Consider the following 18,697-nt stretch of genomic DNA (forward strand, 5'->3'; position numbering starts at 1 on the left):
AAGGGCCACTTACTGCCGTGCAGCGCAGGACGGTCAGGAGCAGCTCGTCACCGGCGTCCCTGCGAAGGGACACGCGGTCAGCCCGGCTGCCACCCGCAGCCCTGCGCCCGGGACACGCGTGGGGACGCACCTGATGAGGCTGGCTGCCCGCTCCACCGACAGCCCGTCCACCGCGCTGGAGTTGATCATGAGCAGCTGGTCACCCGGCTGCAGCTTGCCGTCCGCCGTGCTGCCTGCGGAGCGGCGCGGCGTGAGCGCCCGGCCGCTCTCGGCGCGGGGCACGGCGCCGCCCGCGCCGGGAAAACCGGCCGGGAGAGCCCGCCGACACCGGGAGGGCCGCCCGGGGACCCGGCACTGCCGGGCCCGCGCTGGCCGGTGTCCCCAGGTGCCACACCTGCACCAGGCACGTCCAGAGACACTCGGCTGAGCTGCCCTTCCCCTGCAACCGCACCCGGCCGGCAAAACAAAAGGGGTGGAAGGACACTGGGTGCTGACACCATGGTGCTCCCTGCCTGTGTCCTTGCTCCCCACCCCAGCCTCCCTCTGCCCCATGGAAAGCTCTCCAGGGTCTGCCTGTGCCCTTGTCACAGCCCACCACAATGGGAACCAGCATGGGCCATGTAGCCTGGGCTCCCACCAGCAAAGGACAGGTTTTTTGTGCCTCAGCTTCAGTAAGATGTTGATTCTTTCTGATCAGGAGAAGGGAGAATCACAGCAGAAAGAAACCCACTTCTTACTCCCCACGGCTCTCAGGTAATTTCACCGTGTTTCACATGGGAAGGGGCATAAAGAGGAGTGGGGCTGACAGAGGGAACCTGCCCTGGCCAGAGCCCCAGCCAGCCCCCAGACACAGGGCTGTCCACTCACACCAACAGCTGAAAGCCACGCAGTTTTGTGCACCCATCAAAAGCATAAAATATGAATAAGAAACAGAATCACCGTTTTTGAGTTACACCCATCCCTTCCATAGCTAGAGGAGCTGATCTGCTGGACCTCAGCACTGCCTGCACCCAGCTCCTGTGTCGCCGGGCTGAAAGCCCAGGCTCTGTTCAGATCACCGTGACCACAGCAGAATAAGATTAAATTCTTCCTCTGCGTTTCAGATTAAACAGCAGGAAGAGCTTTGCTTTGAGCATCTCTCTGCATCATGAGGGTGGAGCAGTGAGTGAGCCCAGGTGGAGGGCCCGTGGGGATCTGACGCTGGTCCCGCTGGGCTGTGGGAGCTGGGGCTGTCCTGCACAGGCACCCAGGCTGTGCTCGGGGCTCAGGCACCCCAAAACCCCTGGTGAAGGCAGACAGCCCCTCCAGCAGCCCATGCCCAGCCGCACCTCGGAGCCCAGGAGCCGCACACACCTGCGGTGACCGAGGCGATGGTCAGCGGGAGGCCCGGGCAGATCTCGAAGCCGTAGTGCTGCAGCACGAGGTCCTTGTACACCGTGAGGGTCACCCTGGCACGGCTGGGGGGCTGCGCCGCACCCTCGCCGGCGCTGTCCATCGCTGCCATGCCGCCCCTGCGGACAGAGCGGCCGTCGGACGGGCACAGCCATGCACAGCGTGCCCAGAGGACCCACACCATTCCCTGCTCCCAGAGGACCCACACCGTTCCCTGCTCCCAGGGCTCCCCAAGGCCAGCACCGCCTCAGCTCTGCAGCCGCAGCGATGCCCTGGGCTCTGCAGGGAGCTGCGGACATCAGGCTGGCGTGGCCACAGCTCCCCAGTCAGCCCAGCCCGCTGGCCACACACAAGGAGAGGCCCAGGGTGCCCCGGCGCCAGCCAGGACCTCCACCCAAGGGAGCAGCAGCCCCTTCACCCAGTGAGGCTCTCAGCTCCTGCTGGGATCCGCACCAGCCCTTGAATGTCCACCCTGTGTCCACTCTACGTCCACTCTCAGACCTCAGGGAAGGAAAGCAGCCACAGGATCCCTGGTAACTCAACCTAGCCTTGCCCAAAAATGTGGGCCCACAAAGAGGAGCCTGGTCCCACCTTCAGGAAGAGCAAGTGTCACATGGAGCAGTCCTGCATTTCTTCTTCACAAAAGAAATGTGCTTCCCCACAGCACAGCAAGGCAGGAGCATCTGTGCCTGGGAGCCAAGGGGGTGCTTACAAATGCTGCTGCTGTTCTTTTTCTGTGTGGTATTTCCCAAGAAGGGCAGGAGCACCGGGCAGGCCCTGCAGGCTGCCAGCCCCACTCTCTGGGGACAGCCCGCCGCTGTCTCTGACCAGAGTGACCTAGGTGTTCCCTCCACAGAAACCCCACTCACCTGGCCGCGCTGTCCCGAGAGCGATGAAGCCATTTTGCTACCATTTGCTCTATTCTACATGTTTTTCGTGTATGGATTAAGCTAGTCTCCAAATCTCCCATTTACCTGGAAGCGACAGAAATCACAGGAAAACAGAATGACGGTGCCTGAGGAATTCTTCTGGACAGCTCTGGGAGTTACCAGCACTAACTCACAACCCATTAGTAACACGAAGAGATCAGCTGGCACCTGGTGAAGGGCAGAACTGTGACAGAGGGTGACACCAGCTGTGACACTCACAGAACCCCCCTGCCCACCCAGCCTCCCCTGCTTGGTTCTTTTGGTCAGCTGTGTCTCGGTGACGCTGCGTTACCCTTCCGTGGCAGACAGTGAGGGCTGCACTCCTTTTCCATGGGTTTCATGGCTCCATGGGCTTCTCTCGGAGGTGCAGAGGCTGGCTGAGCTTCCCACCCCCAAACTGAGCCTCACAGAGCACGATCCTCAGTCAAACAGGGAATTGGTTTGACCCTGCAGCTGCAGACACCAGTGGCAGCTGCACACCCCAGCAGGTGCCTTGCAGGGCACCCTGCAGCCATGCACCACTGCAGCCATGCACCACTGCCAACCCTCTGAGCTCTAACCCTGGGAAGGACTGTGGGAGACAGAACCTGACACAAAACTAAACAAGTTATGCCTGTATCTGCCAGAAGTCACGAAGAGCGTCAGGTCTTTGTGTTTCAGACCCAAAACTGTTGTATCCACCTTTCACTGGGTGCCTTCTGACCAGCCCAGGAGTCCCGCGCGTCCTGACCTCCTCCCTCGTGTCTTCTGCTGGGCCTGGGGGTTCTGTGCCTCAGGGACACGCTCTGTCATGCTGGGGCAGCAGGCTGCTGGTCCGTGGCAGAAGTGGCTGCAGCAGAAACAGCAGCAGGTCAGCCTGTGAACAGCAGAGGTGGCTGGAAACTCAGATGAGCCACGAAACGTTTTGTCTCAGCAAAAATCAGCCCTGTTCCACTCAGCTCCTTCCCAGGCCTCGGTACTCCCCCAGCTCACACTTGCCAACCAAGAAGGGAGGGCAGGACCCACTTTGCTGGTGAGCTCCTCACAGGGAGCCGCTCCAGCCTGATGTGCTGCCTGCCTGCTCAGCTGTGGGCAGGAAATGGAGGAAATTCAGCCCTTCGGCAGTTCTGGGCCCTCTCTGGGTGCTTTCCTCCTGATTCAACACCATTCAGCCTGCTCCTGCAGCCACACAGCTCCCACATCGCTCCTGAGAGGCACCTCTGAACCACAAATTCCAGGAGTCAGAGCTGAGGAACAGGAAATCTGACCCCTTCTAGAGAAATGGGCACCTTGTGACCCAGCTGTGCCTCCAGAAGCCACAGGTGAGGGTGGCAAGTCTGACCCCAGCCCAGAGGACGAGCAGGAGGTGGCCACGGGAGGAGCAGAGCACACACAGGATCCCTCAGAGCAGCCTGAGCTGGTGCAGCTCCTGCTGGCCCCTCTCAGCCCCGTGTGCCACTGCCTGTGGCACTCGTGTGGCAGCGGCCACAGCCGTGCTCTGCCTTTGGCTTCACCTCTCTGCTCAGCAGCACAACACTATCCCTCCCTGTCCCCACGAGCGCCCAGGGCTCCCTCTGAGCACGGGGAACGTGCTGCCCACGCGGGCTCCTGCCCCTGGCTCCGTGCTGGGGTGCCTGGAGCTGCTGCTGCGCCGTGACCCTCCCCAGGTGCTTCCCCACCACCTCCCTCTGCAGCTCCAGCCCTCAGCCCTTCCCCTCCACCCTGCAGAAAGGACAGGCTTTATATCTGGCCTTCCAAGAGGGAATGCCCAGAGAAAGCCTCTACAGGACAAGCAGAAAAAGTCTGAAGAACGAACACAAACAGTTAAAACCCCCAGGTGGAATACGGGGATGGAATACAGAAAATAAGGAAAGAGAAGATGTTGTCCTTTCAGGAAACCTGAGCATTTGGGACAAACAGCAGGTGTCCTGGAGGAGGCAGCTTGGCAGGTACTTCCCTAAAAAGTGCACAGCAGCAGGAGCAGCCTCTGTCCCCACGGCATCCTCAGGGCACATGCTGAGAGGGGCAGGGTCACCCCAGGGCCACCCAGGGTCACCCAACTGGTCACCCAGGGTCACCCCGGGCCACCCAGAGCCACCCAGGGCCACCCAGGATCACCCAGGGCCACCCAAGATCACCCAGGGCCACCCAGCTGGCCACCCAAGGTCACCCCGGGTCACCAGCTGGTCACCCAGGGTCACCCAGGGTTACCCGGCTGGTCACCCAGGGTCACCCCGGGCCACCCAGAGCCACCCAGGGCCACCCAGGATCACCCAGGGCCACCCAGCTGGTCACCCAAGGTCACCCCGGGTCACCCAGCTGGTCACCCAGGGTCACCCAGGGTTACCCAGCTGGTCACCCAAGGTCACCCCGGGTCACCCAGCTGGTCACCCAGGGTCACCCAGGGTTACCCAGCTGGTCACCCAGGGTCACCCCGGGCCACCCAGAGCCACCCAGGGCCACCCAGGATCAGCCAGGGCCACCCAAGATCACCCAGGGCCACCCAGCTGGCCACCCAAGGTCACCCCGGGTCACCCAGCTGGTCACCCAGGGTCACCCAGGGTTACCCGGCTGGTCACCCAGGGTCACCCCGGGCCACCCAGAGCCACCCAGGGCCACCCAGGATCACCCAGGGCCACCCAAGATCACCCAGGGCCACCCAGCTGGCCACCCAAGGTCACCCCGGGTCACCCAGCTGGTCACCCAGGGTCACCCAGGGTTACTCAGCTGGTCACCCAGGGACACCCAGGGCCACCCAGGGTCACCCAGGGTCACTCAGGATCACCCTGGGCCACCCAGCTGGCCACCCATGGCCACCCATCTGGCAGCTCTCCCCAGCCTGGGCTGTCCAGGGCTCCCCCTGCCCCTGTGCAGCTGTTTCTGAGCACAGCACCAAGCAGCTTGAGCTGGGATCCGCACACACAGAGCTCCTTCAGCTGGGTCACAGGGAGCTCTGACCCCACAGGGATTTCCGTGGCCACCCGACCCTTGTGGAGAGCCACGGCTCAGTGCCTGGAAGGAGCCCGGGTGGGTGGCTCTGGGTGCCCAGGAGCAGAGCAGAGCTGAAGGGTCCACGCCAGAGCCAGCTGTGTCAGGACACGCACAGCACAGATCTGAGCAGCAAGCGAAAAACCAAACCCGCTTCCAAGGAGAGTACTCCAGCATTTCATGGAAAGTAGGAATTCATTGAACTGAAATCTGCTGATGGGCAAAAGTCTTTGTGGTCTTTTTGACAGGACACATTTTTTTAAGGTATTGTCCCCCAGCAGACGTGGCAGCAGGAGCAGCATGCAGAGAAAAGCCTGATCAGACATTGCCACAAGCTGCTGTAAAACTCTGGATGCTGTGCACCTGTAGCGTCACCCACAGGAGCTCTGGGAAGCATTCCTGGTAATGGATGGCACCAGCAGGGAGCTCTGGCTGAGGAGGAGCAGCTCCAGAGCAGCCCTGGGAGAAGCTGGGCTGTGGGAACCAGGGCAGGGGAATATCTCCTGTCTGCCCTGGCTGCTCTGACTCCCAGGGCAGCTCTGACTCTGACCCTCATTCATGGAGAAAACCTCCTAAGCCTCAAGGTAAACTACAGATCATAAAAGTGTGAAACAGATTGTAGAGAGCAGTGTAGTATGTCACATGGGTGAGAAATTTAGATTTCAGGATTTTTAGTATGTTATAGATGGGTTCAAGATAGAAGATATAACGTGTTGCCTCAAATTCCTTTCTTTTCTCTTCTTCTTCCTCTTTCTTCTTAATAATATCTTGTAAGGAAGGAAAAAAAATCTGCATTGCAGGTCTTTAGAAGTCAGTTGTTAGGTTAAAAAAGAAAATAATCTAGGTGTCACCTCCTAAATAAGTAGTTTACTTTTGATTAGACTTAAAAAGACCTTGCAGCGTGAGGTTCTTGGCCATTTTTGTCCATTTTTCCTTCACACAGAGTCTGGTGCAACCAGTGCGCTGAAGTTTTCATAAGAATAAACAGAAGCTGAAGAGCGAAAAAGTCCAATGTGTGTCTGCTTTTCCTGACTCAGAACTGCTCCAGGAGGGTCTCCCCTGCCAGAGGAGCCCCAGGGCGCTGTCCAGCTCGGGCCTCACAAGCTCACAGTGCCCGGGCCATGTGTGCTGGCACCCAGAAAACCCCCTGTGCTGGCCTGACCCCAGCTGGGCAGCAGGGGAGGGCGATTCTACTCCTTTGTCCTGCTCCTGTGACAGCCCACCTGCAGAGCTGCCCCAGCCCTGACCAGCACAGCAAGGATGAGGAGCTGCTGGAGCCAGGCCAGAGGAGGCATCCTAGTTGATCAGAAGGCTAGAACGCCTCTCCCATGAGGAAAGGCTGAGAGAGTTGGGATTTTTCAGGCTGGAAAAAAGAAGGCTTTGGGGAGACCTCAGAGCCCCTTCCAGCACCCAAAGGAAGCTTACAAGAAAGATGGGGTGTGGCAAGCACATTTCTCTCCCTCTCAGGGTTTTTCATAGAGGTGCACAGAGAGAAATGAAAGAGAAAACAATTTCTATTTCTGCTCCTTGTTTTCCCATGTGGAATGTGTGTGGAGAATTGTTTACCTGGGTGATGCTTGGTTGGATTCTGGTGAGGATTGTTTGAGCCTGGTGGCCAATCCAACCCACCTGGGGCTGGACTCTCAGAGAGGGTCAGGAGTTGTGTTAGAGTCAGAGAAAGTAGTGTGTAGTTTTAGTATCTTCCTTTTTATATGGTATATTACTGTATTTTAGCATAGTTATAATAGAGAAATCATTCAGCCTTCTGAATTGAGTCAGACATCAGCATTTCTTCCCACTGGGTTCGCCTGCAGTTACAACAATGGGGACAGACTTTTATGCAATAACAGGACAAGGGATGGTGGGTTTAAAGCCAAAGAGGCAGATTGGGACTATATAAGCAAAAGAACAATGCACAGTGGGGTGGGCAGCCCTGGCACAGGTGCCCAGAGCAGCTGTGGCTGCCCCAGCCCTGGCAGTGCCCAAGGCCAGGCTGGATGGGTTTGGAGCAGCTGGGACAGTGGAAGGTGTCCTTCCATGGCAGGGGCTGGTTAGATGGCCTTTAAAGGTCCCTGCCACCCCAGGGACCACTGTGCTCCCGTGGTGTCCCCTGCTGTGCTCTGGTGACACATCTCACACTGTGCAGCTCCAAGGTGGGCCACCCCAGCGCACCAGGCAGCCTCTGCTCCTGCTCCCTGTCCTGCCAGGCAGGGGAAGAAAACCGAGCTCCTTCTTGACAGAGGTGGCTCTGAGCTGCACCAGAGACTCTTCTGGCACGGCCGAGTGTCTCTGCAGCAGAGCTTTTGAAGGTCAGCCAGTTCTGGTGAGACACGAGGACAGAGCAGCAACTCACCTACTTCCCACAGAGCTCCTAAAGATGTTCTTGGAGATACAGCCAGGGAAACAGCCGAGCCAGAGCACCTGGCTGGAGCTCCCGTGGCACTCTGCGCTCCCACCACACCACCTGTGCATGCGCAACATGCGAAAAGAAGATTTAAAGAAGAAAACAGAATAAAACCCCAAGAGTACGGCCATCCTGTCTGACAAGCCTGTGATATCTGCCTGTTTTTGGGGACATGAGCTGCACTCATGGGGGGCTTGCCCTCTGATCACTGCCAGGGCTACAGGCAGAGCTACTCCTGCAGCACAGGCTGGCCAAGCTGCCCTCCAGCCTCCCTGGCTCACAAAGAGAACTGTGCTGTGCCAGAAACCTCTGATGTTCAGCACTTCTGTGTAATAGCAGGCAAAAAAAAAGAAAAAAAAAAAATAGAAACAGCACTGTTGCTTTTTAATACTACCTGAGACCCAGATTTTTGCCTATAAACTGATGCTACTGGGAAAAAAAAAACCAAACAAAAAAACCCAAAACAAGCAAACAAAACCTACAATCAAAACAAACAAAAAAAACCACCACCCCCACAAAAAACCTCTACAACCAGCCCTATGCTCCATCCAGCTGCTGTAAATCAAGAACAGCCAGCAAGAGAATTTGGCCCTTGTCAGCCCAGGGAAGGCAGGAGAGATTCTGCTTCCCCCCACTCTCTCAGCTGACAGTGGTGAGGTTTCACATTGACACATTCTGGCTCCCAAGGAGCAGAATTAGTTTTAAAATATGAATTTCTGGGCATGAAGAGACTTCAGGCACAAAAAAAGAAGTGGTTTGAGCAAAGGCCGCACATCCTGGACTGGTTGGGGCACGAGGGGAGAAGCAGGAATAGCTTTGTGCATGGTGCACACAAACTGAAGGAAACCATAAACAGAATGTTCAAGGTGGAAAGGAGGAAAATCAATACTTCCCTCTTGAATAGCTTTCACTCCTAAAAATAGACTGTGGGGGAAGTGTGTGAAGACTTTACTCCCTCTGGACAAGGGGAGGGAGCGCTCTGCCAGCACAGAGGGGATATCTCGCTCTGCTCCCCAGGTCCCAGCTCCTCCTCAGGGCGAGGAGCAGAGCTGCTCCCCAGCAGGTGGATGGATCTTCCTCCTCAGCCCTGCACTCACAACGCCAGTGCCAAGCAGCTCAGCCTCAGAGAAGCCCTGTCACACCACTGCCACCTTGCACAGCAGGGAGAAATACCAACAAAAGAGCCACACCATCCCCCCAAAAAAGGTTCTGAACTCCAGCTACTGTCACTGATCTGTGTGTCCTGCTGCAGGTCTGCACCCAGCCAGAGTGCCTGCGGAGCTCAGCACCCTGGAGTATTCCCATGGCCTTCCTGGGGCTCTCCAGAGAGGAAAGAACTCGAGTTCAGAGCGTTCCTCCACATCTGTCAGCTGAGGTGACCTCAACATTGTGCTGGGAAGCAGCTCTGGCATGGCCTTTTGGCAAATGTCAAGAAAGGAAGAACAGGACAAGAGGGAAAATGCCTGCATTCAAGAAATATTGATTCAGGAATGTTGTGCCACATGCAGAGGCTTATCAGAGGGGCCCAGAGCTGCTCCCCAGCTTTCCACAGACTTTCCACAAAGAGAGAGAGCCCAGAGCACTGTGCAGCATTAAGCACCTGTTCGACGGCAGATTGCTCAGCAAGAATTTAGCGGGTAATTTACTAAATCTTATGGGAGCAAAACCCAGGATAAATTACCCAGCAGCACGCATGGAAGCCTGTGCCATCCTCCTGCTCCTGGTGCTGAACCGGGCAGGCAGGGCAGGGCAGGGCAGGGCAGGGCAGGGGGTTTGCCATGGCCCTGCTATCACTCCCTCCTTGCCTTGGCCTTCCCACCCAGTCTGGCCCCAGGGGTTCCTCGCTGGCCTGGCCAGGTCAATTCACAGATGGAGGAACTGAGGCAAGTGCCTCTCTAGCTAGTGTCAGCTGGAATCAAAGCAGGGAGAATTACACGCTGCCTGCAGACGTTCAGAATTAGTGTCTTTTCCAGCTTGGATTTTTCTCAGGTTGTACAAGAGCTCTCCCAACATCTGTCTCTCTGCCTTGCTGCAGAGAGCCCCACATGGGAGCCAGGACAGAATGACAGAAAGAGATAAAGTGAAGGAAATGGTTCACTGAGGGCTTCCTACCCTGCATGATTGTCATTTCCATCTCTAAATCTGCTGAATCTCCTGGGCCAGCAAGTCTGCTCCTCTGGAACGAGAGCTCCATGCCTAAGGGAGAGCTAATGTTTCCCATTTTACAGCCCCTTCAGAGCACTCAGACTGATCTCACACATCCCACTAGCACCTTAAGCCTCACCCAGACCTGCCTGGAAGCAGGAACTTCAGGAAGCTGCCCGGGACTGGAGCAAACACACCTGCAACAAGGAGCCACGAGGAGCTGTGAGCCCGTCGGTAAGACACGCGATGCCTGGAAGATGCAGAGCACCAGACGCACCCAGGGCAGGTGGGGCAGAGCCGGCAGGGGAGCCATGTGCGCGCACACAAACGGAGCGAGCCGGAACGCCTCGGGCAGCGTACAAACCCCAGCAGAGAGCGGCACAGCCTGTCTGCTCTGCCCCGGAGCTCCGAGCGGCCCGCGGGCTCCGCGCTCCGCCGCTGACATCCACGCGGAGAGCTCGCTCTGCCGCCTGCGCCCCCGGCTCGGGCCAAACTTCTCACGCAGTATTTTCCCCAATCTGCTTAAGAAGCCAAAGTCACCGGCTGTGAATTCAGCAGCTGAGGACTGCGGGGAGGATTTTTTGTTCGCGTATTTTGTTGTTAGGGAGAGCGGGGCGCACGTGCGTGGTTTCCTCGCACCTACAAGCAAACTTGCCTTTGGGGCAAGATCGGACAGAAACCGCTAAATCATCGCCCCAACGTGCGGAGAAAGAGCCCGCGGCGCCGAACGGGAGACCCCGGTGGGAGCGGGACAGCGGCAGCACCAGCAGCTCCCGCAGCCGGGACCGACGGCGCGGACCGGACCGGACCCGCCCCTCGCCCATCCCGAGCGGTCCCCGTTACCTGCGGCCGGGAGCGCAGCGCTGCCGCGGCGGCGGGGCACGGGCGGCATCTCAATGACAGCGGCCGGGCCCGCCCCCGGGAGCCGCCCCGGGGCCGCCCCGGAGCCGCCCCGGAGCCGCCCCCGGGGCTCGGTCCCGCATCCCGCCCCCGGGTCTCGGTCCCGCATCCCGCCCCCGGGGCTCGGTCCCAGGGCTCGGTCCCGCATCCCGCCCCCGGGGCTCGGTCCCGCATCCCGCCCCCGGGGCTCGGTCCCGCATCCCGCCCCCGGGGCTCGGTCCCGCATCCCGCCCCCGGGGCTCGGTCCCGCATCCCGCCCCCAGGGCTCGGTCCCGGAGCCGCCCCCGGGGCTCGGTCCCGGGGCTCGGTCCCGCAGCCGCCCCCGGGGCTCGGTCCCGCATCCCGCCCCCGGGGCTCGGTCCCGGGGCTCGGTCCCGCAGCCGCCCCCGGGGCTCGGTCCCGCATCCCGCCCCCGGGGCTCGGTCCCGGGGCTCGGTCCCGCAGCCGCCCCCGGGGCTCGGTCCCGCATCCCGCCCCCGGGGCTCGGTCCCGCATCCCGCGCCCGGGGCTCGGTCCCGCATCCCGCCCCCGGGGCTCGGTCCCGCATCCCGCCCCCAGGGCTCGGTCCCGGAGCCGCCCCCGGGGCTCGGTCCCGGGGCTCGGTCCCGCAGCCGCCCCCGGGGCTCGGTCCCGCATCCCGCCCCCGGGGCTCGGTCCCGGGGCTCGGTCCCGCAGCCGCCCCCGGGGCTCGGTCCCGGGGCTCGGTCCCGCATCCCGCCCCCGGGGCTCGGTCCCGCATCCCGCCCTCGGGGCTCGGTCCCGGGGCTCGGTCCCGCATCCCGCCCCCGGGGCTCGGTCCCGGAGCCGCCCCCGGGGCCGCCCCCGGGGCTCGGTCCCGCATCCCGCCCCCGGGGCTCGGTCCCAGGGCTCGGTCCCGCATCCCGCCCCCGGGGCTCGGTCCCGCATCCCGCCCCCGGGGCTCGGTCCCGCATCCCGCCCCCGGGGCTCGGTCCCGCATCCCGCCCCCAGGGCTCGGTCCCGGAGCCGCCCCCGGGGCTCGGTCCCGGGGCTCGGTCCCGCAGCCGCCCCCGGGGCTCGGTCCCGCATCCCGCCCCCGGGGCTCGGTCCCGGGGCTCGGTCCCGGGGCTCGGTCCCGGGGCTCGGTCCCGCAGCCGCCCCCGGGGCTCGGTCCCGCCCGGCTGGGCCGCCCGGGAGGGCTGACAGCGCTCAGGCAGCGCTGACCCCGCGGGGCACGGCCGCTGAGCTGCCCTGTGCCCACCGCCCTGCCACTGCCCGGCCCCCAGCCTCCCCTCCTGCTCCCCACAAACCCATCCATGCCCCAGTTCTGCATTCCGTTCCTCCCTGGGCTCCCTGTGCAGCCCTGGGCGCTCCTCCCCGTGTCCCATGGCTTGTCCTGTGCCCGTGCTGACTGTCCAGGCGTGTGCAGGACTCGGTGGAGTCAATGTCTACTGACAGATGCCACCCTGGAATGGGGCTGAGCCCCTCCGGGACAGCAGTGGACGGTCCGTCCCTTGCTCCGAGTCCCTGATTTGTGCTCCCCGAGCCCCTGGGCTCCGCGGGCAGGGCTGTGGGAGAGGGCAAGCCGGGTTATTTGGGTTCCCCACCCTGCTCCCGGCCGCGCAGAGCCGCGCTCTGCCCCGGCTGCCGCTGCCGGGCACGGCGGTCCCAGGGCACGGACAGCGGACCGCGCCCGGCCCCGCCGCGCTCGGGAGCCGCGTCCCGGCCCTTCCTTTGCCCCGGCAGCTGCCCGGCCCCGCGGTGCCCGCCGGGGAGCCGGCCCGCCGCAGCCAGCGCAGCGCCCGGCTCCGCTTGTGGCTCCGGCTGCGCCGCAGCGTTTCTGCACCGAGCCCTCCGCCGCCCGGCCTGCCCTCTCTGCCCCTGTGCCAGCAGCTGTTCCGCTCCCAGAACAGCTCACCCGCAGAAATTAGGGCTATTTTTCTCTTCTGCTGACGCGAGAACTAAGTTTGGCACCTTTCACAAACAGTACCTACCCTGTGGTCGCTGAAATTGACAAAATGAGGTTGAGGCCCGACATCTGAAATTAATGTAACAGTAAACAGTGCTGAGAAAAAGGCTTTGCATCAGTTGCTGATTCATGCAGCTTCCCTGGGAAACGTGCATCACATCTCCTGTCCCACGTGGCTCCGGGTGAAGTTTTCAAAGCAATCCACACAGGAAGCAGATGATTCATTTAAAAAGAAATAAAGCCCTGGTTGTTTGTCCAGGGGGTGAACACTGGTACCCACTAGCAGGGCACATCTGAAGTCTGTGCTGACCTACGAAACATGAAATTTGGGGCTGTGGGGTGGAGCTGAGCTGAGTTACAGTTCCAGGAGCGTGGGGAACAATAACTGAAAAAGCTACGGAACACTTTGTCTCCAAGCAGCATTCATCACCACGCACAGTCTGGACCCTGTCACAGCTGACCTGTGAAAGCCTTCGGCCCTGGGAAACATTTCAGGGCTACTTGAAAAGGTACAGCCTGTGGCTGCTGGCATGCCAAGCTCTGTGCACAAAGGATGAAACGCTGGGAGCTCTCCCATTCATGAGCTGAGCCTGTGGATCCACTCAGATCCACGTCCTGCAATCCAGATTATGCCTCTGGAATGACTGGGATTAAGGACCTGGAAAACATTAAGGACCTGGAAAACTCTGCAGAAGTACAGCTAAGCTGTTGTGAAGGAGGAAATCCCTTCACATTTCACATTTCACAGGATCAGGCAGGCCCTCTGCAGCTCCTCATGCCTCGTGCCAGGGCTCCCTGGCCGTGTTTGGGTGCCTCTGTGCTCAGGGTTTGGGGCAGGGGCCCTTCAGGACCAGCTCCAGCCCCAGGCACTGCCTGCAGTTCCATGGCGTGAGGCTGCAGACAGAGAACGCCTCCACCCTCCTCTGCTCTGCTACATGATTCTGGCTCTCCTCATCATCCAGGTCAGCACATGGAACTGCTGGGGACACCAGAAGTCAGGTTCAACCTCTGTGCTGGTGCAGAAGCTGCTGTGGTTATAGGTTGCAGTTCCTGTGGGCTCACATTTCCTCTTGTCTCTGTCCCTCTCTGGATCACAGGAAAATGGGTGAAAAGCCTGAAACATTTCCCTCGAGGCTTTGACATTGCTTTACAGCATCCACTTTGACTTCCTGCTGAAGCTCTGGGCTGGTTTCACCACCTGAGGGGTCAGAGCAGGGCAGGGGCCCGCAGCACCGGGGGCAGCTCTGCAGGGCCACGTTCACCTCTCTTCACCTTTGGGTGCCAGTTAAGAAGGAGTTGAGTTAAGAAGGAAGAGCTAAGGACTCCAGGTGCTGGGGCTGAGGTCTGCAGCAGCCTTGCAGCTCCTTGGGAGGACACAGACCCTCCTGCCTTTGCCCAGGGGAGGCTGTGACAGGGAAGATCTGTTTTGCCCACGGCAGTACTTGCTGAGCAACCCCTGCCTGACCTTATCGCAGCCCACAGCCTGGTGTTGTATCTCCTCTCTCCTGCCCACCTGAGGAGGGGAGAGACAGAGAGGCTTTGGGGACTGACTCTGTTGAGGCAGGACTGTACAAAAGAACTCCAGTTCAGAAGGCAAGAAAGTAAAACTCTGATTTATTTCAAATACATTGCTCTTCTAGAGAGCATCATCCAGACAATTCCCTTGATCCTGAAGCAAAAACATCTGACACCATTGGTGTGCAGTGAATGATACACAATGGCAGAACTTATCTATGAATGATGTGAACAACAAGAGAGATAAAGAATTATTTACATTCATCCTCAACAGTTTCCGAGGCTTCTGCCTGGTTAGAAACCTTCATTTTCTCTCTGACTGAGTTGAGAATATCCACAGGACACATACGGGGTGCCCAGCCAGTGTCACAGCGGCTGGGACAGGCAGCAGGGGATGCCCGCTGGGACCCTGAGCTCTGAGGGTGCAGAGCCCCCTCCCCGTGACCAGCCCGTGCTCTCCCGGGTCACACACGGCTGGTGCCGAGCCCCCGTGGCTGGGCAGGTGGGCACAGCCCTGTCCTGCTGCTCCTTCTCCTCTGCCAGCACCAGGGACCGAGCTGTGCTGTCCTGGGGTGACGTTATGGTGCTTGTGTCCCAAGTCGTGTGTTCTGTTTATGTCTGGTATTCTGTTCTATGCTTTCAGAACTGACTTTGAAAGTGAAGGTTTGTTTTGTCTTGCTATCAGCCGGCTCACCTCCCCCATGGTCTATTGTCTAGAAGAGGCTGGTGCTGGCTGGCTTGGCTTGGCTTTGTTTGCTTGCTTCTGCTTTTGCCTTTGCTTTTGCTCGATAGTTAGTTTAGCTGAACAGTCCAATTTTTTACCTTTCCCTTTCCTGAATATCACTCCAACCTGCTCCGGAGTGGCACCTGGGAACCCCGAGGAGCACCCAGAGCCTGCGCTCTGTGATCTGCAGCAGCCATCCCCAGTGCCCAGAGCAATCCCCAGCGCCCAGACCCGGCCGACCACCCCCAGGAGAGACTTTCTGGATTTGTCATCTCTTCAGAGTGGTGAAAGAGTTTTGTTGTCATCTGGTGTTGTTACTTTCTTTGGAGCTGGGGAGGGTTTTGTTTGTTAAACAAACAGGTTATTTTCTGCTTCTTTCAGAGAAAATTCTCCCCGAATCAGGTGGGGGGGAAGGGGCCATGGGGGTTTGTTTTCTGGGGGTTCCTTCCAGAGGTTTTTCTCCCAGATTTGCCCTAAACAGGACATGTGCCCAGCAGGGACTGTCCTGTGCCCGACACTGTCCCAGGAGGTGCCTCTGGGCTGGCAGGAGCCCCCGTGCCCCGGTGAGACGGGTCTGGAGCTCAGCCCTGGGGCCGTGGGGCCCCCGGAGCTGCCGGGGACGAGCGGAGCCCCGGCGGGCACACAGAGCCAGCTCTGGGTGGGCACAGAGCCGTGCTGCTGTCAGGCTCGGCCAGGATGGAGTCCTCGGGAGCTCCAGCATCGCCTGCCTCGCCTCCCCGTGCTCCGCTGCCAGGCTGCCCAGGCCCTCTGCAAAGCCTCTGCTCTGCATCCCTGACACACCTCGGGTCCAGTCTGGTGAGTGCAGGTCCCTGGTGCTCCTCTGTTTTATCTATTCCAGCCTGGCCCTATAGTCTGTCATAGACAAACACCCTACCCTTGACAGCTCAGCCTCCTCAGGTGGCTCCTATGACAATGCTGGAAACCGAAAGTTTTAATAAAAGGCAAAATAAAAAAGCTCTTTACAGAGAACAACCAAGCCAGGGCAAGAGGTTCTTGCTTGCTCCTGCTAAAATACTGCACAAAAGCAATTAACTTATTTTGTTCTCTTCTTTCCTAGGGAATTGCTTAGGCAGGACTTTTTGTGTCCTGTCCAATTGGCTATCCTTAAGTTTGAGATGAAGTCCCCAAGGTCCTTTGAGGTGTCTTTTAACCACATTGAGGAGAGAAACTTCTGGGCTTTTGTCCTTTTTAAGGGGACAAAGGGTAACTTGTTTAGGCCCCAACAGGGGCACATTCCCTCCACATCTGGCCAGTGGATGCAGTTAACAGTGCCAGGGCCAGGCTAACAGTGCCTGTTCCAGGAGCAGGGCAGGCTGTCCTTCCACATGAGCCATCCTGAGCCATCCCCACTGTGCAGGAGAGGAGAAACACCACCAGACAGTGCCTGACGGCCACTCCACAGGAGGCTTTTATCCATCAGGCCACCATGGGGAGCTCCTTGCTCCTAGAAACCCGACTGAGGTCTCAAAAGGAATTATCAGGGCAGTTTTAATTTCTGTGGGCTGTTTCTCTCCAGCCCTCTGCACCAGCAGCGTGTTACCATAGCTCCAGAACGTCATGGGAGCAATGGGGAGAGAAGCCTGAATTTCAGCTGAGTGTCTGGGCTTGGCCAGTGTGAAAAACGCCAATCACTTGGTTTATAAAATTTTAAAAGTTTAATAATAATAAAATGCTTATAAAAATAGTAATACAATTGCATGAATAAAATTTAGAGTTAGGACAATCACAAGACAATAAAAAGCAAAGAATTATGGACATCTGGATGCTCTTGGACACTAAGTTATGATAAGTATACTTTGTGAACAAAGGAATAACTTTAAAACCAAAAGCCTGTTGCATATTCATATATTCTTCATGGTTGTGTATATATTTTATTTAAAACAAGAACTCTGTCTGTTGTATGTTAACTATTTCTTTTAATCCCCATGGCATCAGTGAGTCTGAGAAAGGCCTGAGGAAATTAGCTTCTTCCTTTCACATAGCAGAGTTTCTATTTTAACATTGTGCTGGAACCTGAAACTGTATTTAACACACTACTTAAGAGAATTAATACAGCATAACTTTCTAACATTACACACATAATACTCATTGTAACATTTGCGAAAAGCCAGTCATAAAACATGCATTTTTCTCAGCCAGCTTCCCAGGCAGCTCTGCCCAGCCATGCCCTCTCTTCTGCATCCCACCCAGCATCAGCCCGGCCACTGCACCTGCAGCCTGCATCCCTGGGCTCGTGGGGCTGGTTTCCACCCAGATCCCACAGATTTCCAGGAAGATTACCCACAGCAATGGTGTGAGAAATGCATATTTTATGATTGGCTTTTCACAAATATTAAATGGAATACCATATGTATTGTGTTATATTGATTTGAAGTGCTGTATTAACATTTTAATAGTATGGTAAATGTAGTTTTGTAGTTAAAATAGAAACTATGTATGTGGGTTTTTTTTTAAACAAATGAGATACTCACTTTGAGATAACAGTCACAGAACCCCTAAATCTTCCAGAGAAGACAAATTGATGATTTTCTTATCAGAAGAAGCTCATTTCTCCAGACCTTGCTCAGACTCGAAGACACCATGGGGATTGAAAGAGTTGGCATACTCCAGAGAGAGTGTCTTGTTTTAAATAGAATCTATGCATAATGTCATATATATACCATGAAGTATGCATGAATATGCTACAGTGTATGGTTTTTAAGGGTGATTCCTTTGTTCACAAAACATGCTTGTCGGGGCTTACGTGCCCAAGAGCATGCGGACATCTGTAATTCTTTGTTCTTTATTGTCTAGTAATTGTCCTCGGGGTCTTGCCAAGTGACCCCAACACCTAAGGGGTGAGCAGAGCCCACGGGACGCCGGGCTCTGAGGTGCTGAATCTCCTTTCCTGAGCCCGGAGCGCCCGAAGCTCCCAGGGCAGGGGGTCTGGAGGAGCTGACACCCTCTGCCCGCGGTGCAGAACCGGCCGTGCCCGTGGAGGGCTCGTGACATGCGGCGGACTGGGCTGAGGCTGTCCCTGTCCCTGTCCCTGTCCCTGTCCCTGTCCCTGTCCCTGGCCCTGGTCCTGGCCCTGGCCCTGTCCCTGGCCCTGGCCCTGTCCCTGTCCCTGTGCCTGGCCCTGGCCCTGGCCCTGGCCCTGGCCCTGGCCCTGGCCCTGGCCCTGGCCCTGGCCCTGTTTCTTATCGCCGGCGGGGGACTGTACAAACCAAGAATGGGACGGGACTGCTGAGGAACGCGTCTCGAGTTGTTCATTTTCCAGCATCACTCTCATTCCATGGTTATGACAATAGGAAGGTGCCAGCAGCTCACATCCCAGCAGAAGAACAAGAACTTAATGTTACAGCTTACTTTAAAAGCTTTTTGACCAGTCACACAAAGCAAAAGCACACTGGCACTAGTTCTATCCAACCTCTATAAGCACACATACCTTTGGTTAAAGCAATGCTCGCTTATTTCCAATACAATACCTGCTTGTAAGCCTTAAGATACAATGCACAGAGCTCCATTATTAAGCTTAGACCTTTCTAATATCTCACCAGAGATACTTTTCTGCACCTTAGGGAGTTATTCTACCCCAGTGTTAACACACAGACCATTGCTCTATTTGTCCTTCCTTTCTACTTCTTGTATAATTTTTCTGCTGACAAATCTTATGGCTACTGCTGAGCTCTCATCACCATCCTGCTGTCTCGGAGGCCTTTTGCAGCGTGCCCAAACCCCTCTGATTGTAAGGAATCTTTCTCTGTTCGCTCTCCCTGTGCCGCTCCGTGTCC

The 18,697-nt window shown here is 57.7% G+C and overlaps 1 protein-coding gene across 1 annotated transcript in view; it reads right to left on the reverse strand.

The window, feature by feature from the left end:
- The window catches only part of FRMPD1 (FERM and PDZ domain containing 1), a 37,044-nt gene extending 18,462 nt beyond the window's left edge, over nt 1-18,582 (reverse strand). The window contains 6 exon segments of the mRNA XM_085566407.1: nt 14-59; nt 131-233; nt 1,354-1,511; nt 2,262-2,489; nt 3,003-3,150; nt 12,690-18,582. Of these exon segments, the coding sequence (XP_085422533.1) occupies nt 14-59; nt 131-233; nt 1,354-1,511; nt 2,262-2,362 (408 nt within the window). The 5' untranslated portion in view covers nt 2,363-2,489; nt 3,003-3,150; nt 12,690-18,582.
- Between the last annotated feature and the right edge of the window lie 115 nt (nt 18,583-18,697).

This window comes from Lonchura striata, chromosome Z (assembly GCF_050655825.1).
Source record: "Lonchura striata isolate lonStrDom1 chromosome Z, ASM5065582v1, whole genome shotgun sequence".
In the NCBI taxonomy this organism is placed as follows: domain Eukaryota; kingdom Metazoa; phylum Chordata; class Aves; order Passeriformes; family Estrildidae; genus Lonchura; species Lonchura striata.